Consider the following 15262-nt stretch of genomic DNA (forward strand, 5'->3'; position numbering starts at 1 on the left):
CAAACCACACCCTTTAAAAATTATTAATTTGATTAAGCACTTATTGAGTTAAGTAGGGATCAGGTTATAAATGATTTTAATTTGAAGATCCTATGAGGTGCCGCGATTTTCGACGCATTTTAATAGAAATAAAAGCATTTTTAACTATCGGCAACGCCTCTCAGGCCATGTACTCGGCCTTTGCCAATGCCGAGTTACTCGGACGAATCCTTGTCCAAGTCTTGTACAAAGCTGAAAGCCTTGAAAATTTAAAAATTTGCCTAGCCTATATAGCGAGACCGACCGAGTAACTCTTCCCGGCCAGAGTGGATTCGGGCCAATTGCTCTAGCCTGATATGACTCCAGGTCCTAGTCATGGCAGGAGACTTAGAATTGATCTGTGATAATTTAGGGCCAATCTTAATCTTAAGTCATTGGCTTCCATCCGCCGTCCAATTTAAAGCGACGGATGTGAGTCTTGAGATACATGTATAGAATATATTTGTGTGAAGTTGCATAGAAGAGTTTTCTTCTACATTATGTATTAGGGAAATTTACGGAAAAATTCCATTTTATTTTTAAAATTGAGAAATAATTCCCTCTAGTATATGTTTATACTCAAATCCCACTTTTAAGAAAAACATTGTATTTTAATTTTAATTTCTTAACACGATGGTTTAAGCTCTTGGGCATTCATATTTCTTAATTCTTGCCATCAATTGAAAATAAGTAATTAAATAAAATGAACAAAAACCCCTGAAACTAAAAAAAAATTCAGAGTATTTTGGTTATTTTATTTTATTTGTATTATTATTTTTATTTTTTATAATTATGCGATAGTGAAAAGTACGAACACGCAAAATTAAGATTAATATGATGAATAGAAAATGAATAAAATATAATATTTTCTCTTAAAAGTTAACTTGAGTACATAATATGCAATAGAGGGTGTACTATTTTTAATTTCATAAACAAAAATGGGGTTCTCTCCTAATTTTTATTGTGTATTATTCAATAAAACGTGCATAAAAATGCAATACAATCAGGTATGCAATGGAATTTGGCATTGTACCGGAACTCAGCCAAGTCCATTCGGACTTAGCCGAGTTACTCGGTCTCGCCCTATGGGCAAGGCCGAGTACCCCCAAGTTGTGTGACAACTCGGCATATTTAAAAAACAATTCAAAAAAAAAAGAAAAAAGTTGAAGTTACGTTATATAATTTTTTCTTACATACCTTTAATGTATTTGGCAAAGAATGGTGATGGCGAGTGCTATTTCTCCATGATCATATTTTATATATACATTTTGGATTTTTAAAAATATCCCAAATATATGTTTTCTTTAACTTTTTAACCTTGGTATACTTTTTAAACGTGTTTTAGGTTTTGAATTTACTAATACATATTTTATTTTTTCAAAAAAAAATTGGTTTTTATCTTTTTTTTTGAGCTTTCGGTCCTATGCTGGACTCGGAGATTCGGCAAACTGACTCGCCGCCGGGGCCAAATTCCCATGCCGAAGCGGGTTTCTGTACACTGAAATCTGGTATATTGTGACTTCCAAAGCAATCTGTCACTTAACCTTAGTTATGGACGGTGGGCTCTTACTCCTCTGCTGTCTTTTTCTTGATTTTATTTATTGAGTACTTCTTTTTCATTTATATCTCTCTATGTATTTATTCCTAGTTATGGACACAATTCATTTGGACCCATACCAATATCACGTATACACCACGGGTCTTGAGTCGGGTCCAGGCCCATTGCCACCCCCGCATTGTTGGGACGAGGTATAATAAAGGGCGGGGATACCAAAACAATGTCAGGTAGTGTAAGTTGGGGTTGACCCAGCCCGAAATTTTAGTTTGTGCTTGGATGGGCGAACCCGAATTCATGATAATGAGGACTGAGCTCGACCTAGACTTAAGTATTGGGCAGAGTCTATAAACACCATAAAAGAATTTATGAAGACATGTAAGATACATTCTTGTAAATAAAAATCGACTCAAACTTTAGACAGGTTCGCACCAGCTCAGCCCGCAGCCCTTACAGTAGGGGTGGCAATGGACTGACCAAACCCGGGACCTGACAAGTAGACCAGACCTTTGGTCCAGGTATGGATCTAAATTTTGGACCCAAAAAATGGGGTTCGGGTTCCGGTCTAGGTCCATCTGAACCCAACCCACATTAATGTTGCCAACATGTTTGTTTTTTAGGAATTTTCAATTATTATGTAAAACATCGCATATGATGCCAAAAAAAAAAAAAAAAATCGTAGTTATAGGATGACAATGGACCCAGCCAAACCCAAGACCCGACGGATAGTCTTAACCATGAGTCCGGGTAGGGGTCCAAATTTTCGACTCAAAAAGTTGGGTCCGAATCCAAAACCTGGAGCCAAATACCATTCGAGTCCAAATCGGGGTCCAGCCAAATCCGAATTGGACCCAACCCATTCCCACCCCAACTTAACACGCGGCCAAAACCAAAACCCCGCATGCTGGCGGATGTGCTGAGTATTCCAGCTGGGAAATGCATTTACAGTTTTTCTAGAAAATTGACCATGTTTTTGTGTTTTTAAATTGATATTTTGGAGCTATCTGCAAATTGCCTCTTTTTTTTTTTTTCAAATTACCAACTCGTAATTTCAATTGATACTTTGGAGCAATCAGCAAATTGTCCTTTGTTCATATTACCAGCTATAATATATTTTATCCATGGGATACAGTAATAAGGGGTGCAGGCAAAACGACGAATACTAGCAGTGTAATGGTGAAGAGTGCACCTCTCATCCTTCATTCTCTTATCTCTAAACCATTGTTTCTTCCATCTCTGAGCATGGGGCAGAGGATATAATATTAGCAAAATATCTATTGTTAGAGTTGACATAAGTTATTAGGTGAAGTTCTTTTTATTTATGTGAAAGAATAAATGCATCGAATAATTTAAGGCTGTTATAATTGCCAAAATTAAATAGACTTGGCTAGGTGGCTTGGCTTTGGCGTTGAGGACGCACCCAGGGGTTGACCTCTATATAGGAAATTCCAATATGCTGTTTTTCTAGATTTCCCATTTCAACTTACTTAGCTGTGATTTATTTATTGATAAACTTTTTTTATTTAGGAAATTCTCACTAATCTCCTCATTGAATGTACGGCTATGTTTCTTGCTCGGAAAAATAGTATCTATTGTAACACATTATCTCTAATTTATTTAGAGCTTGTATTGATAAACTTTTTTCATTTAAAAAATTCTCATTAATCTCCTTATTGAATGTACAGCCAAGTTTCTAGCTCGAAAAAATAATGTATATTGTAACTCATTATCTTTTTGCATTGATTATGATACACTAATCATGAGGTGTCTACTCAGCGTGTAAGCTAGTATTAGTGATTATAAAATGGCGATGGAAAACCAAGACGAATCTACTCGAACGCCTGGAAATTGTCCAGTCCGGTCAAGTTGGGTGAGTCTTACCTAACCCGGGATGGTTCACATAGATCACTATGAAGGAAAGGGATCTCCCATTAACGTTCATGTAAACTAAAAAAACTCTCCTTAGATTTTCTATTCAATTTCTCAATTATTTAAGAAATTTTTCGAGCAATGCAAGGGAAATTTATAAAGAGTTCCTATATTTTTTGGAAATAAAAAAACAGACCCACTTATTTTAAGTTTACACTTAGGTGTCATTTCCTCTCATTTTACCCCTGGGGTCTTCCATTTCCCAAGAAAAGGCTAGTTCGAACATTAGATGTTTGAATACAAATACTTTCTAAATGCAAGGAGAAACTGTACATTCAATGTGGAAGTCATCCTCTATTCACTTTGAAAAAGAGTATAGCATAGTTTGGTAGCTCAAATTGTAAAATAATCTCCATAATAGAAGACTTATTTAGATGGAAAATCATTTTTGTTACAAGAAGGCCACAATTACTCTTGGCCATTAGATATTAAATTGAATGGCTTGGAGGAGTCACCAATTTCGAGGAATTCTTTTTTTGAACTTTGAGTATAGTCAATAACATAATTACAACGACTTAATTGAAATCTGAAAGACACAAATGATTGTAACCCTCTGAAATTAAATTCTCTTTATATACCTTTCATCTTGAAAATAATCATATAAGGATTCTAAAGTAGATTAAAAAACTATAAATAATATATTTTACCCAATGGAGCGAGTGTGTGAGCACGAAAGAGCCAACTATGATAAAAAAAGTTTGAACATAAAAAATTTATTGAGATGATAGCCTCTCATTAAAGGGTGAGGTTTATATAAGGTGTCAACCTTAAACAATCACAATAAGGTGCACCTCAAAATTCCAATTTAAGATGTATCTTAGGTGTCGAAACTCTTATGACCACACTAAAACGTATTTTTTTGCCCTTATTATGAAATCAAAAGCTCAAAAAATAATGCAAATCTAGCAATCTATGGACACTGAAATATCTTGGTAATGGACGTTCTAATAGTGTGTTACAAGATGTATTATTATTAATACTTTCAATTCAATTTTTTTTTCATATTCATACATATCGAAGTGGAGATAATCAATTGGAGGGTTTTCTAATGATGAAACAACCTGTTGAGGTGCACCTTACCTGAATAAGGTCGACACCTTATACAAACTGTTTCCCTCATTAAATACACACGTGATTCCCTTTCTATTTGTAACTCGAATGTATTAACGTTTTGATATTTGGATGCCACCGCAAGCGCACACTGCATACTTTCACACTTGGTTAAAATGTAATTTTTTATATAAAATTTGCTTCATGCGGGCTGGATTTCTACAATATACGGTCCACTGGTATAAAGCATCCATCCTAAAGATTGATGCAAATAGGTGGTCCATCTAAAACAATTGTAACAAACGGTCCAAATGTTTTTTTAATATAATTATTATTTTTAGTCTTCAATTTTTTTTTTTATATTCATGATCTCTATGTTAAAGATTATATATTCTCTAAAAATTAAGGTCAAATTTAAAAAATATATTTATTTCCAAGCCCCCATTTCTACAATATGCGGGCCAGTCACATGCTAACGGCATCCTAAAATTTTAGGATCCACTTAGAATTATGGTTATTTTAAAAATTGAGTTTTCAATCCAAATAAGTCTTTTAGAGTATGCTCTAATGGTACGATACTATACACCCTCTTTTTTGAAGCAAATAAAAGGGCTTTTTACTATGAGAGGTGCACTCCGAACATTGGGATTCCGGACCATCCTTGAAATAAAAAAAAAAAAGTGGGTTTGGACATCTGAAAGTCGTAACTGCTTTAACAAAAAATAAAAGACCTCACTTTGTTCATCGGATGTCTGATCTAAAAGTGAAATAGAAATAAAAAATTTTATGATAAAAAAAAAACTTGCGCATTAAAAGAAGGGTGCGTTTTCTACAAAGTTGCAACCCTAAACAATCCAATTATGGTTGACCTCCAAATTTTATCAAAACATGTAATTTTGTTGTAAAAAAATCTTAGGACTATCTTAAAATCTATTTTCATATCTTATTAGAAAATTTTAAACTCCAAAAACGGTTAAAATCAAAGAGATCTATATAAACATATGAAAATCTTGAATATAGACGGTCTAGATAATGTGTTGTAAGATGCACTATTTCTGAGACTCAAAAGCTTTGTTTTATATATATTCATACATTTCGATGTCAAGATGATCAAATAGAGGGTTTTCCAACATTAAAACAACCTTTCCGATAGATTTTTATGGTGCATTTGTAATTCTACATTTTAAAGTTGCAACTTTATATAAACTTTTCCCTTAAAAGAATATATAGATTTATTTTAGGATGGGTTTCTATGAGTCGGCCGACTCATATGTACATATGTGGTCCCCCACCCAAATTCATTTTAGATGATTTTCTTTTTCATTTTTTTTCTTTCGTTTTTTTTTTTTTGTTTTTTGTAGATTCATCATCTAGGCCAAGATGATCATAAATATGAAAAGAAAAATAAACTTTTAAAATTAAAAATATAATTTTGTAGTATTTTTTCTATGCACCATCTATATCTTATATGTAGACAATACACTTTAGATAACGTCTGTCAGTCAGCAGGCTCTTGCAGCTGCATATTCATGAAACATTTTCCTTTAATTTTTTCATAAAATATATGAAGGTTTTTTTATAAATTTCCTGCAACGCAAGGCCCAATTCTTTCGTTTTCTCTTCTACGATAAGTTTTCAATGAACTTTGGGTGAATTAGATAAATAGGGGCATCTTGAAGGTGTAATTGTAGAGTGGGACTTCCGGGCATAGATAGCGACAAAATTGTTTTTTGGCCTTTTTTAACATAACACGTTTGTACAAGTATTATTATATACTAGTAGAGGCACGATCTATTACAACGTTTTAATTTATGCATAAACTTGAAATATTTTTATTCTTTAAATATATAAATAATTTTGACATTTTAAAATCATAGTTATAAAAAATTACTCTAAATAATATTTTTTAGATAATTCAATAGTTTACTTAAAATTTTTGAACCCTTGAAAAATTAAAATAAATATTAAATCTTCTAAATGGATTTGATGTTTTTTTTTTCATAATTCCCGCTTATTTTTCTATAAAGGACTCCTTTCAAGGAAATTATTTAATTAATAGAATAGTTTATTAATTTAATAAAATACTTTATATTTCTTAAGTTGTCTTTTATTAACAATACATACATAATTTTCGAATTATGTACAATGAGAGCATTTACTTTTGATACAAAGAGGTCACAATTACTTAAGACTATATGATGTGAAATCTGATAGTTTGGGTGTGCTACGAAGTTCGATAAAATTTTTTTTGAAGTTTGAGCTTGGTCCTAATTTCACGTCCAATTATCAAAATTAATTGTGATCACATCCAATAATTATGGCCACCTTGTACCAAAGATAATACATGTGGAATTTTGGAATTGTATATAATGAAAACCATTTACCTTTGATATAAGGAAGATACAATTACTTACAGCTATCCATTGTGAAATCTGATAGCTTGGGTGTACCAAAAAGCTTGAGAAAATATTTTCAGAAGTTTGAGCTTTGTCAATAGAATAAATGCAACATCTAATTTTATATCCGGTTAATTGTGCTCACATTTGATGGTCAAAATTAATTATGACCACTTTGGCATGAAAGATAAATAGTCTCATTCTACACATTTCCGTATATTTACTAATGGAGTGACCTTACTTATTCCACAAAGTTGAAAAGAGTGAGGAAAACTTGCTATACAACATGGTCCTACGGGATCATATTGTATATATGTCCTAAAAAATAGAAGACTTATTCAATGACATTTTTAATTTAAAATTAGAATAATGATACGAGAGGACCCTCTCCCACTTATGTGTGTAAGACCCCAAAGGATCACCATTAAAGTTGGTATGTATCTCTAAAAAAATTATTATATGTGTGTAGGACTTAGCTTTTTTATAGATCCGTGCTAAATTTAATGATGATCCTTTAAGATCTTATACACATGAGTGGAGGAGGGTCGATCACTTATCTTAAAATTAATAACTCATTACTTCCTATTCGATGACAGTCGCTAAAGTATCAAGTTTTACTATAATGAGAAAATATAAAATTTTACTATTTAAAAAGGGTTTTTACCCGAGACATCATTTACCCCACGAGCACAAGATAGTGACTTTTCTTTGCTTCAACCCACCATCCAAGCCTATGGAGCGCTTGTTGAATGACACCTGTTGCACAACCAACTGTGATTTAAACATTCTATACTCAAGAAATTGTATTTTTTGTGATAGTAGACCTTACCTCCCTAGGGCCAAACAACAAATAAAAATAAAACAAAAAAAAAAAGAAAAAAAAAGAAAAGAAAGAAAAGGTATGATATAATAAAATGGGAAAAGTTTATATTGAGCAGAGGCTCTAAACAATCAAATTTGAGCCTATCTCAAAAATTTCACTAGAAAATATTGTTTTGACGTCCAAATATCTTCAAATTGATCATCTCGGCATCAAGATGCATTGACATGAGAGGTAAATAGATTTCAATTTTTTGAAATAATGTATTTTATAACACATTTTTTGGCCCGTCAATTTTCAAGATTTTTAAGTTTTCATAGATCTGTCGGATCTACACTATTTTTTAAAATTTAAACTTTATCAATAAATATGAAAATATATTTTAAGGCTATCACAAAAATTTCCACTATTGGAAATTTCTCACACTATTTGAAAGTAGGCTCTAATTTGATTGTTTAGAGCCTAGGCTCTATACAAACCGCACCCTAATAAAATTTTCACATTTTAAATGTGATAAAATAAAAGATTGTTTTGTATATACCCACATCACTGTCATTGCAGACTTTAATTCATGTTGTTTTGGTTTTCTATGAGAATAGTTAACAATATAAAATTGTTATTGTATAAAAAAAGTCAAAATCAAACTTAACCACTCTACATGAAGTCGGACGCTTGGGAGTAGAATACCTTGTGACGCATCCCTAGCCACCAGATTTTCATTTTTATTTATTGGAAATGAACATGACCTTCTTGTAAAATAGATGGCCTTGTAGCAATCCATATTTTAATTTAAATAAATAATTTTTTAATTTGTATATTTTGTACGCCCCACCTTGACTTTTGCGGTGATACACATTGCGATTGATTGAAAATTATCGATAGCAAATAACAGGCAAATACAATGATCGGTAATCCAGAAAGAAATAAATTGAGAAGAAAGCCATAAGAAGAGTTCTGCCATGCACCACAAGATCAAAGAAGAAAAACACCCACAAAAAGGTCCTCTCTCTCACAGCCTCTTTTTTGTTTTATTGTGCGTTCTTTGATACTAACACTTTTTTCCTCTCTCATATATGACTTTTTTTGATCAAAGAAAAAAAAACACCCACAAAAAGATCCTCTCTCTCTTGGTCTCTTTTTTGTTTTATTGCGCTTTCTTTGATACTAACACTTTTTTCCTCTCTCAGAGATGACTTTCCTTGCCATGTGACAAAAGAGATGTCTCATTTTCTGTAAGAGCAACCCACCAAAACTAACGGCAACCTTAAAAAAACCTTACTTATCCTTTTAGTGACAAAGAAACAAACTAAACAAAAATAAATAAAAAGTTTATATAAGTGTGAGGCTTTAAACAACCAAATTAAGGCATACGTCAAAAATTTATTGGAAGAGGTTGTTTTAATGGCCCAAAAATCTTTAAATCTATCATCTCAACCTTAAGATGTATGGACATAAAAGAAAAGATATTTCAAGTTTTAGAAATAATGCATTTTAGGACCATCAATTTTATGTGTTCATGAATCTGCTCGATCTACACTTCTTTTTGAAGCTTTAAATTTTTATAATTAGAGATGAAAATGAATTTCAAGTCATCACATAGATGTCCAGTATTGAAACAACATCTTTTGACACGTTTAAAGGCACGCCTTACTTTGATGGTTTAGAACCTTGGCATTATACAAATCACACCCAAAAAAAATAAAGCCTCTTTTCAAACCTTAACCACGGATACCTTTAAGTTTAAAGAATGGGACTCGTAACAATTTCTTTTTTTTATAAAAGAAGACAATTTGCTTTTATAAAAGAAGACAATTTGCTTTTATAAAAGAAGACAATTTGTTTAGAAAAAAAAGCACGATAATTTATTGACTAACGCTTCTTCTTTTGGCCTAGATATGATTGCTCTAAATAATCAAGTGCGATCATCTTGACTACATACCCTTTCGAAAGGTAATTGAGTTCTAGCCTTGGGGTTAATAAGTGATTCAAAAATCGCGGATTTAGAATCGTCCAATCTAATTTGCAAATTGGCCGAGATTGAACCTCTTAAGGAATTGGTATCACCTGGTCTTCCTTAAAATCCCTTTTCTATTTTTTTATTTTCTACATTTTTTAGGTGTCTATTAAGGAAAAATATGCCATGCACCCTTCCAATGGTTAGAGATCTCCTATGGCCATATCCAACTGCCAAAAATTAGTATCATATTTTTATTTAAATAAGATACTTATCTGAACTTTGGTGCGTAGGTGCATTCTTATAAATATAAGTAAATAAAAATGATTAAAAAATTAAATAAAAAATTACATAAATAACTCTAAATTTATTTTAATCAATATTTTTATTCAAACTATCATTTTATTAAATTTTATTCAATCTTACATATAAAAATTGCCTAAAACCAAAATTTAAGATTAATGTACTTTTTAATTCAATCTGAATCATTAAAAAAGTGCGTGTCCACCTTTTATGGAAAAGTATTACATCTACATGATGTGGACAAGCACCCTCGTTGAAATCTCATATGGCCAATATCTAGTGGCCGAAAATTAGTATTGTATTTTATTTTTTATTTTTTATTTTTTATTTAAATAAAGATACTTATCTGAAATTTTGGTGCCTAGGTGAATTTTTATAAATATAATTATAAATACCTCTCAATTTATTTTGATCAATATTTTTATCTCTCAATTTACTTTGAGAGATATTTTTATCTCTCAATTTTTATCTCTCAATATTTTTATCTCTTAATTATTTTATCTCTCAATTATGTAAATACCTCTCAATTTTTATCTCTCAATATTTTTATCTCTCAATAATTTTGTCTCTCAATTTTTATCTCTCAATATTTTTATCTCTCAATTTTTTTATCTCTCAATTATGTAAATATCTCTCAATTTTTTATCTCTCAATATTTTTCTCTCAATTATCTAAATACTTCTCAATTTTTATCTCTCAATATTTTTATCTCTCAATTGTTATCTCTCAATATCTCTCAATATGTTTATCTCTCAATTATGAAAATATCTCTCAATTATATCTCTCAATTATGAAATTATCTCTCAATATCTCTCAATTATATCTCTCAATTATGAAAATATCTCTCAATTATGAAAATATCTCTCAATATTTTTTTCTCTCAATTATGTAAATACCTTGCAATTTATCTTGATCAATATTTTTATTCAAAATAGTTTTTATTAATTTTAGTCAATCTTACTTATAAAAATGACCTAAAACCAAAATTTCAGATTAATATAAATTTTAAAATAAATAATGAAACTCATTATTTGCTAGCATGGTTCTCTCTTAACCATTTAAAAGTCCCTGAGCATCTTTGAAGCGTCGACATGCAGTGTACGCAATAATAACCCATTTAAAAAAAGAAAAGTTTATATAGAACAAAGGCTCTAAACAAATAAATTAGAGATACCTTAAAAGTTTCACTAAAAAAGGCGTTTTTGATATCCAAATATCTTCAAATTGATCATCTCCACATCAAGATTCATGGACATGAGAAAAAAATAGATTTCAAGTTTTGAAAATAGTGTATCTTGTAACTTTTTTTTGGACCGTCAATTTTCAAGATTTTTAAGTTTTCATAATTATGCTCGATCAACCTTATTTTTTGGCTTTAAATTTTACAATTAAATATAAAAATATATTTCAAGGCTACAACAAATATTTTAAGTATTGAAACCACATTTTTCCACACTATTTGTAGTGGGATCTAATTTGCTTGTCTAGAGCCTCAGCTTTACATAAAAAGAGATTCATGTCCACCAAATTTAATGTAAAATTTAAGTAAACGAAAATGTTTTATGGGTGCGGTTTCTATAAAGATGCAACCTAAAACAATCCAATTAGTGGGCGCCTTAAAATTTTATCATAACATATAATTTTGTTATAAAAGCTTCTTAGTATTATCTTAAAATCTATTTTTATACCTAATTAAAAAAATTTAAATTTTAAAAATGGTTAAAATCAAGTAGATCTATAAATATATGAAAATCTTGAAATGGACGGTCTAGATAATGTGTTGCAAGATACACTATTTTCAGGACTCAAAAACTTTTTTTTTTTTTTTTCATATTCATACATCTCAATGTCGAGATGATCGAATTAGAGGGTTTATTCAACATTAAATCAACATTTTTGATAGATTTCTGAGGTGCATCCGTGATTATACATTTTAAGGTTGCAAGCTTATATAAACTTTTTCCATGTTTTATTATGTTAATCTTTTTATATGTTGTAGTGACACGACTGCAACCAAATGGAAGACACCTGCATAAAAACATAGGCCTCAGCTTCTTCTTTTCTTGCTTCTGAGGCCTCTCTTAAAACGAAAACCAGTGAGAAAAGCTCCTCTCCACCCCTTTCAGGCGGGTTTCTTCATCTCTCTCTCTCTCTCTCTCCCTCTGTTATTGATTTTGCATTGACATGTGCAGGTATGGTAGGGAAGATTGTACTGGTTTTGTTGGTGGGTCTTATGGGAATTACATACAAGACCATTACTCCACCTCCTCCCAAAATATGTGGCTCCCCTAGTGGCCCACCTGTTACTGGACCTAGGGTCAGGCTTAAAGATGACAGACTTTTAGCTTATTTTGAGAAAGGAGATGCTAGAGCGAAGGCCACCTATAAGATTGTCATGGCTCATGGCTTTCACTGTTCTAGATACGACAGTCTTCTTGCCTCTCAGGTATGAGCACTCTCTCTCTTTTCACATATCACTGTGTGTTATTCTCTGGTTCAATCTCTTCACTTCTCTGTTTCCATCTGTGCCTCTTTTCTTTCTCTCTCTCGGTTAAGCAATGCTTTTCTATGCAAAATACTATATTGTTACTCCTTAAGTCAAAAGACTTACTTGGGAGTATTTTTTCAATAAAAAATGAGAATTATTTAGATGATTATTTAAAAAAAAAATTGAAATTTGAGTTTTCTAACATTCTATCTCACCACTCTATCTCACCGTCTAAAAATTGAATGGTTCTTGTTCAATATCAAAACCTTCTTTTAAACTTTCTCATTATCAAATTTCACATTAAATAGTTGTAAGAAATTATGACCACCTTGTATAAAGGATAAATAGTCTTGCATATAATCCTTCGTTTTTTTTTGTTTTTTTTAAGTACATAGAGGATTAGAAAATATTTATTATTGAGATTAAAGATTTTACATTCCCAAACTTTTAGGTTCTAAAAATTAAGTCAGAGTGAGGTTTTTAGCGGAGGGAATAAATGCGCATTGGGGAGTGGAATATCTTTTGGTTGATTTAGGTTCCGAAAATTAAGTCAGAGTGAGGTTTTTAGCGGAGAGAATAAATGCGCATTGGGGAGTGGAATATCTTTTGGTTGATTTTTATTGTGATTGTGCTTGCCATCACCGTTAGTTTTCAAATTATTGATGTGGTCAATTTCGATATGGACCTGTTTTTTATGAGTCCCTCGACTCATACTAATCTCGTGCCATCTAACACTTATTTTTAATTCGGATCTTGGATCCAAATTTGCATATATTTATGATCTACACTATGATAATCATCAGTATAAAACCTAAAAAGGTGCAGTCTTTAAACAAGGCGTACCTTCAAATTTTTTTATAACATGCAATTTTAGTGTAAAAAATTATTAAGATTATCTAAAAATTTATTATCATGTCTAATTATAAAGTTTTAAACTTCAAAAAGGGTTAAAATGTAGATATATAAACATATGAACATTTTGAAAATGGACAGTATAAATAATGTGTTGCAAGATGTACTATTTTTGGAGCCAAAACCCTTTTTTTTTTCCATAATCATACATCTCAATATTGAGATGATCAATTAGAGGGTTTTCCCAACATTGAAACAACATTTTCCGATGGATTTTTGAAGTGTATCCTTAATTGTACATTTTAAAGTTGCAACCTTATATAATTTTTTTCCAAACTAGAATAAAATAAAATAAAAATTTAATACATTTTTTTAAAAAATTCCTTATCCATTGAATAAGAATCTTTAGTTGTAGAGGTTCATTTTAAAGATGAACACTTGCGAGTCCGCAGACTAGTGAATCCGCCGACTCATAAAAAACTTTTTCTTTCAATATTTGTTATCTATTTATTTTTTCTTTTATTATTTTCTTTTATATTTTATTCTTTTCATTGTCATATGATTAGGGGTGAGGTTTGTATAAGGTGCGTACCTTATACTATACAATAACGCACACTTTTAAACTTTGTCAAAAGATGTAGTTTCTTCATCCGAGATCTTATGATGGCTTAAAAATCCATCTTCAACTTTAATTATGGAATATAAAAATCCAATAATATTGCGGATTGAATAGATCTATAAACAATTGAAGTTCTTGAAGATAGACGGTTTAGATAACTTGCTACAAGATGGTATATTAAAAATAAGAAAAAAAATTTATAGGGTCTAGGCTCTAAACAATCAAATTAGAACCTACCTCAAAAATTTTACTTGAAGAGGTTGTTTTGATGCTCAAATATCCTCAAATTGATCATCTGGACATCAAGATGCATAGAATTTAGAAAAAAATGGATTTCAAGTTTTGGAAATAGTGTATCTTGTAATGTATTTTTGGACTGTCAATTTTTAAGTTATTCAAGTATTCGTAGATCTGCTCGATCAGCACTATTTTTGAAGCTTTAAATTTTATAATTAAAGATGAAATATATTTTAAGGCTAGTTAAAGATTTCCAATATTGAAACCACATTTCTCGGTACTATTTAAAGGTGTGCTTTAATTTGATTGTTTAGAGCCTTCGCTCTATACAAACCACAATCTTTCAATATATATATATATATTTTTTATATCTATGTACCTTGATGTCAAGATGATCAGTTAAAAGATTTTTCAACTTGGGATATACTCTTTTGTAGTGGATTTTTTAGGTGTACCTTAATCTATAGAAAAATATTGCAATATTATATAAACTTTTCTTGATAATTAGATGATATACGTTGACTTGTTTGAGGTGGCTTATTTATTTATTGAGTCACTTCTAGGCTGGGTATTTCAAAATTCCCAATTTTTTTTTCTCTTGATCAATCTCCAGATGAAGTGCCCAATATGGGGTTATAAATGTCTATTTTTTTTCTCTCTGAAAAGGCCAATCTCCATAATACATCCCCAGACTTTGGGTTACTAAGAGTAATCATAGTAATTAAATGTACATTCATTTCATTGAACAATCACAAAAATATAAAATTTGAAACCATCACAAAAATATAAACTTTGAAAATGCACTCTAGAAAGTTTAGTTTTAGCCTAATCAACATAAGCCGTCTATTTTGTTAAGGTGCATAGATCTAGGTCTTAGAAAGTTTTTTCTCTTTTCAAAATTTTTGGATAGCTTTGTTATCATTAGTTGAACAGTATTGAAAAAGAAAAAAAATGGTTTTAAGTTCGTAAAGACCTAGATCTTGAAATTGATCAAATGGATGGTTTAGATTCATTGTTGAAAGGGACTAATTTTAACTAAAT

The 15262-nt window shown here is 30.9% G+C and overlaps 1 protein-coding gene across 3 annotated transcripts in view; it reads left to right on the plus strand.

The window, feature by feature from the left end:
- Positions 1 to 8693: 8693 nt before the first annotated feature.
- Positions 8694 to 15262, plus strand: part of LOC18426925 (uncharacterized) — a 31461-nt gene continuing 24892 nt past the window's right edge. The window contains exons 1-4 of one of the 3 annotated variants that reach the window (XM_088852482.1): positions 8722 to 8767; positions 9662 to 9718; positions 12025 to 12121; positions 12218 to 12471. In XM_088852482.1, coding sequence (XP_088708608.1) covers positions 12220 to 12471 — 252 coding nt within the window. In that variant the 5' untranslated portion in view covers positions 8722 to 8767; positions 9662 to 9718; positions 12025 to 12121; positions 12218 to 12219. Of the gene's footprint in view, positions 8768 to 9661; positions 9719 to 12024; positions 12152 to 12217; positions 12472 to 15262 lie in introns of all 3 variants that reach the window. The other 2 variants (XM_088852481.1, XM_006835985.4) reach the window with 2 other exon arrangements.

This window comes from Amborella trichopoda, chromosome 11 (assembly GCF_054954075.1).
Source record: "Amborella trichopoda isolate Santa Cruz 75 chromosome 11, AtrichopodaSantaCruz75HAP2 v2.0, whole genome shotgun sequence".
NCBI lineage: Eukaryota > Viridiplantae > Streptophyta > Magnoliopsida > Amborellales > Amborellaceae > Amborella > Amborella trichopoda.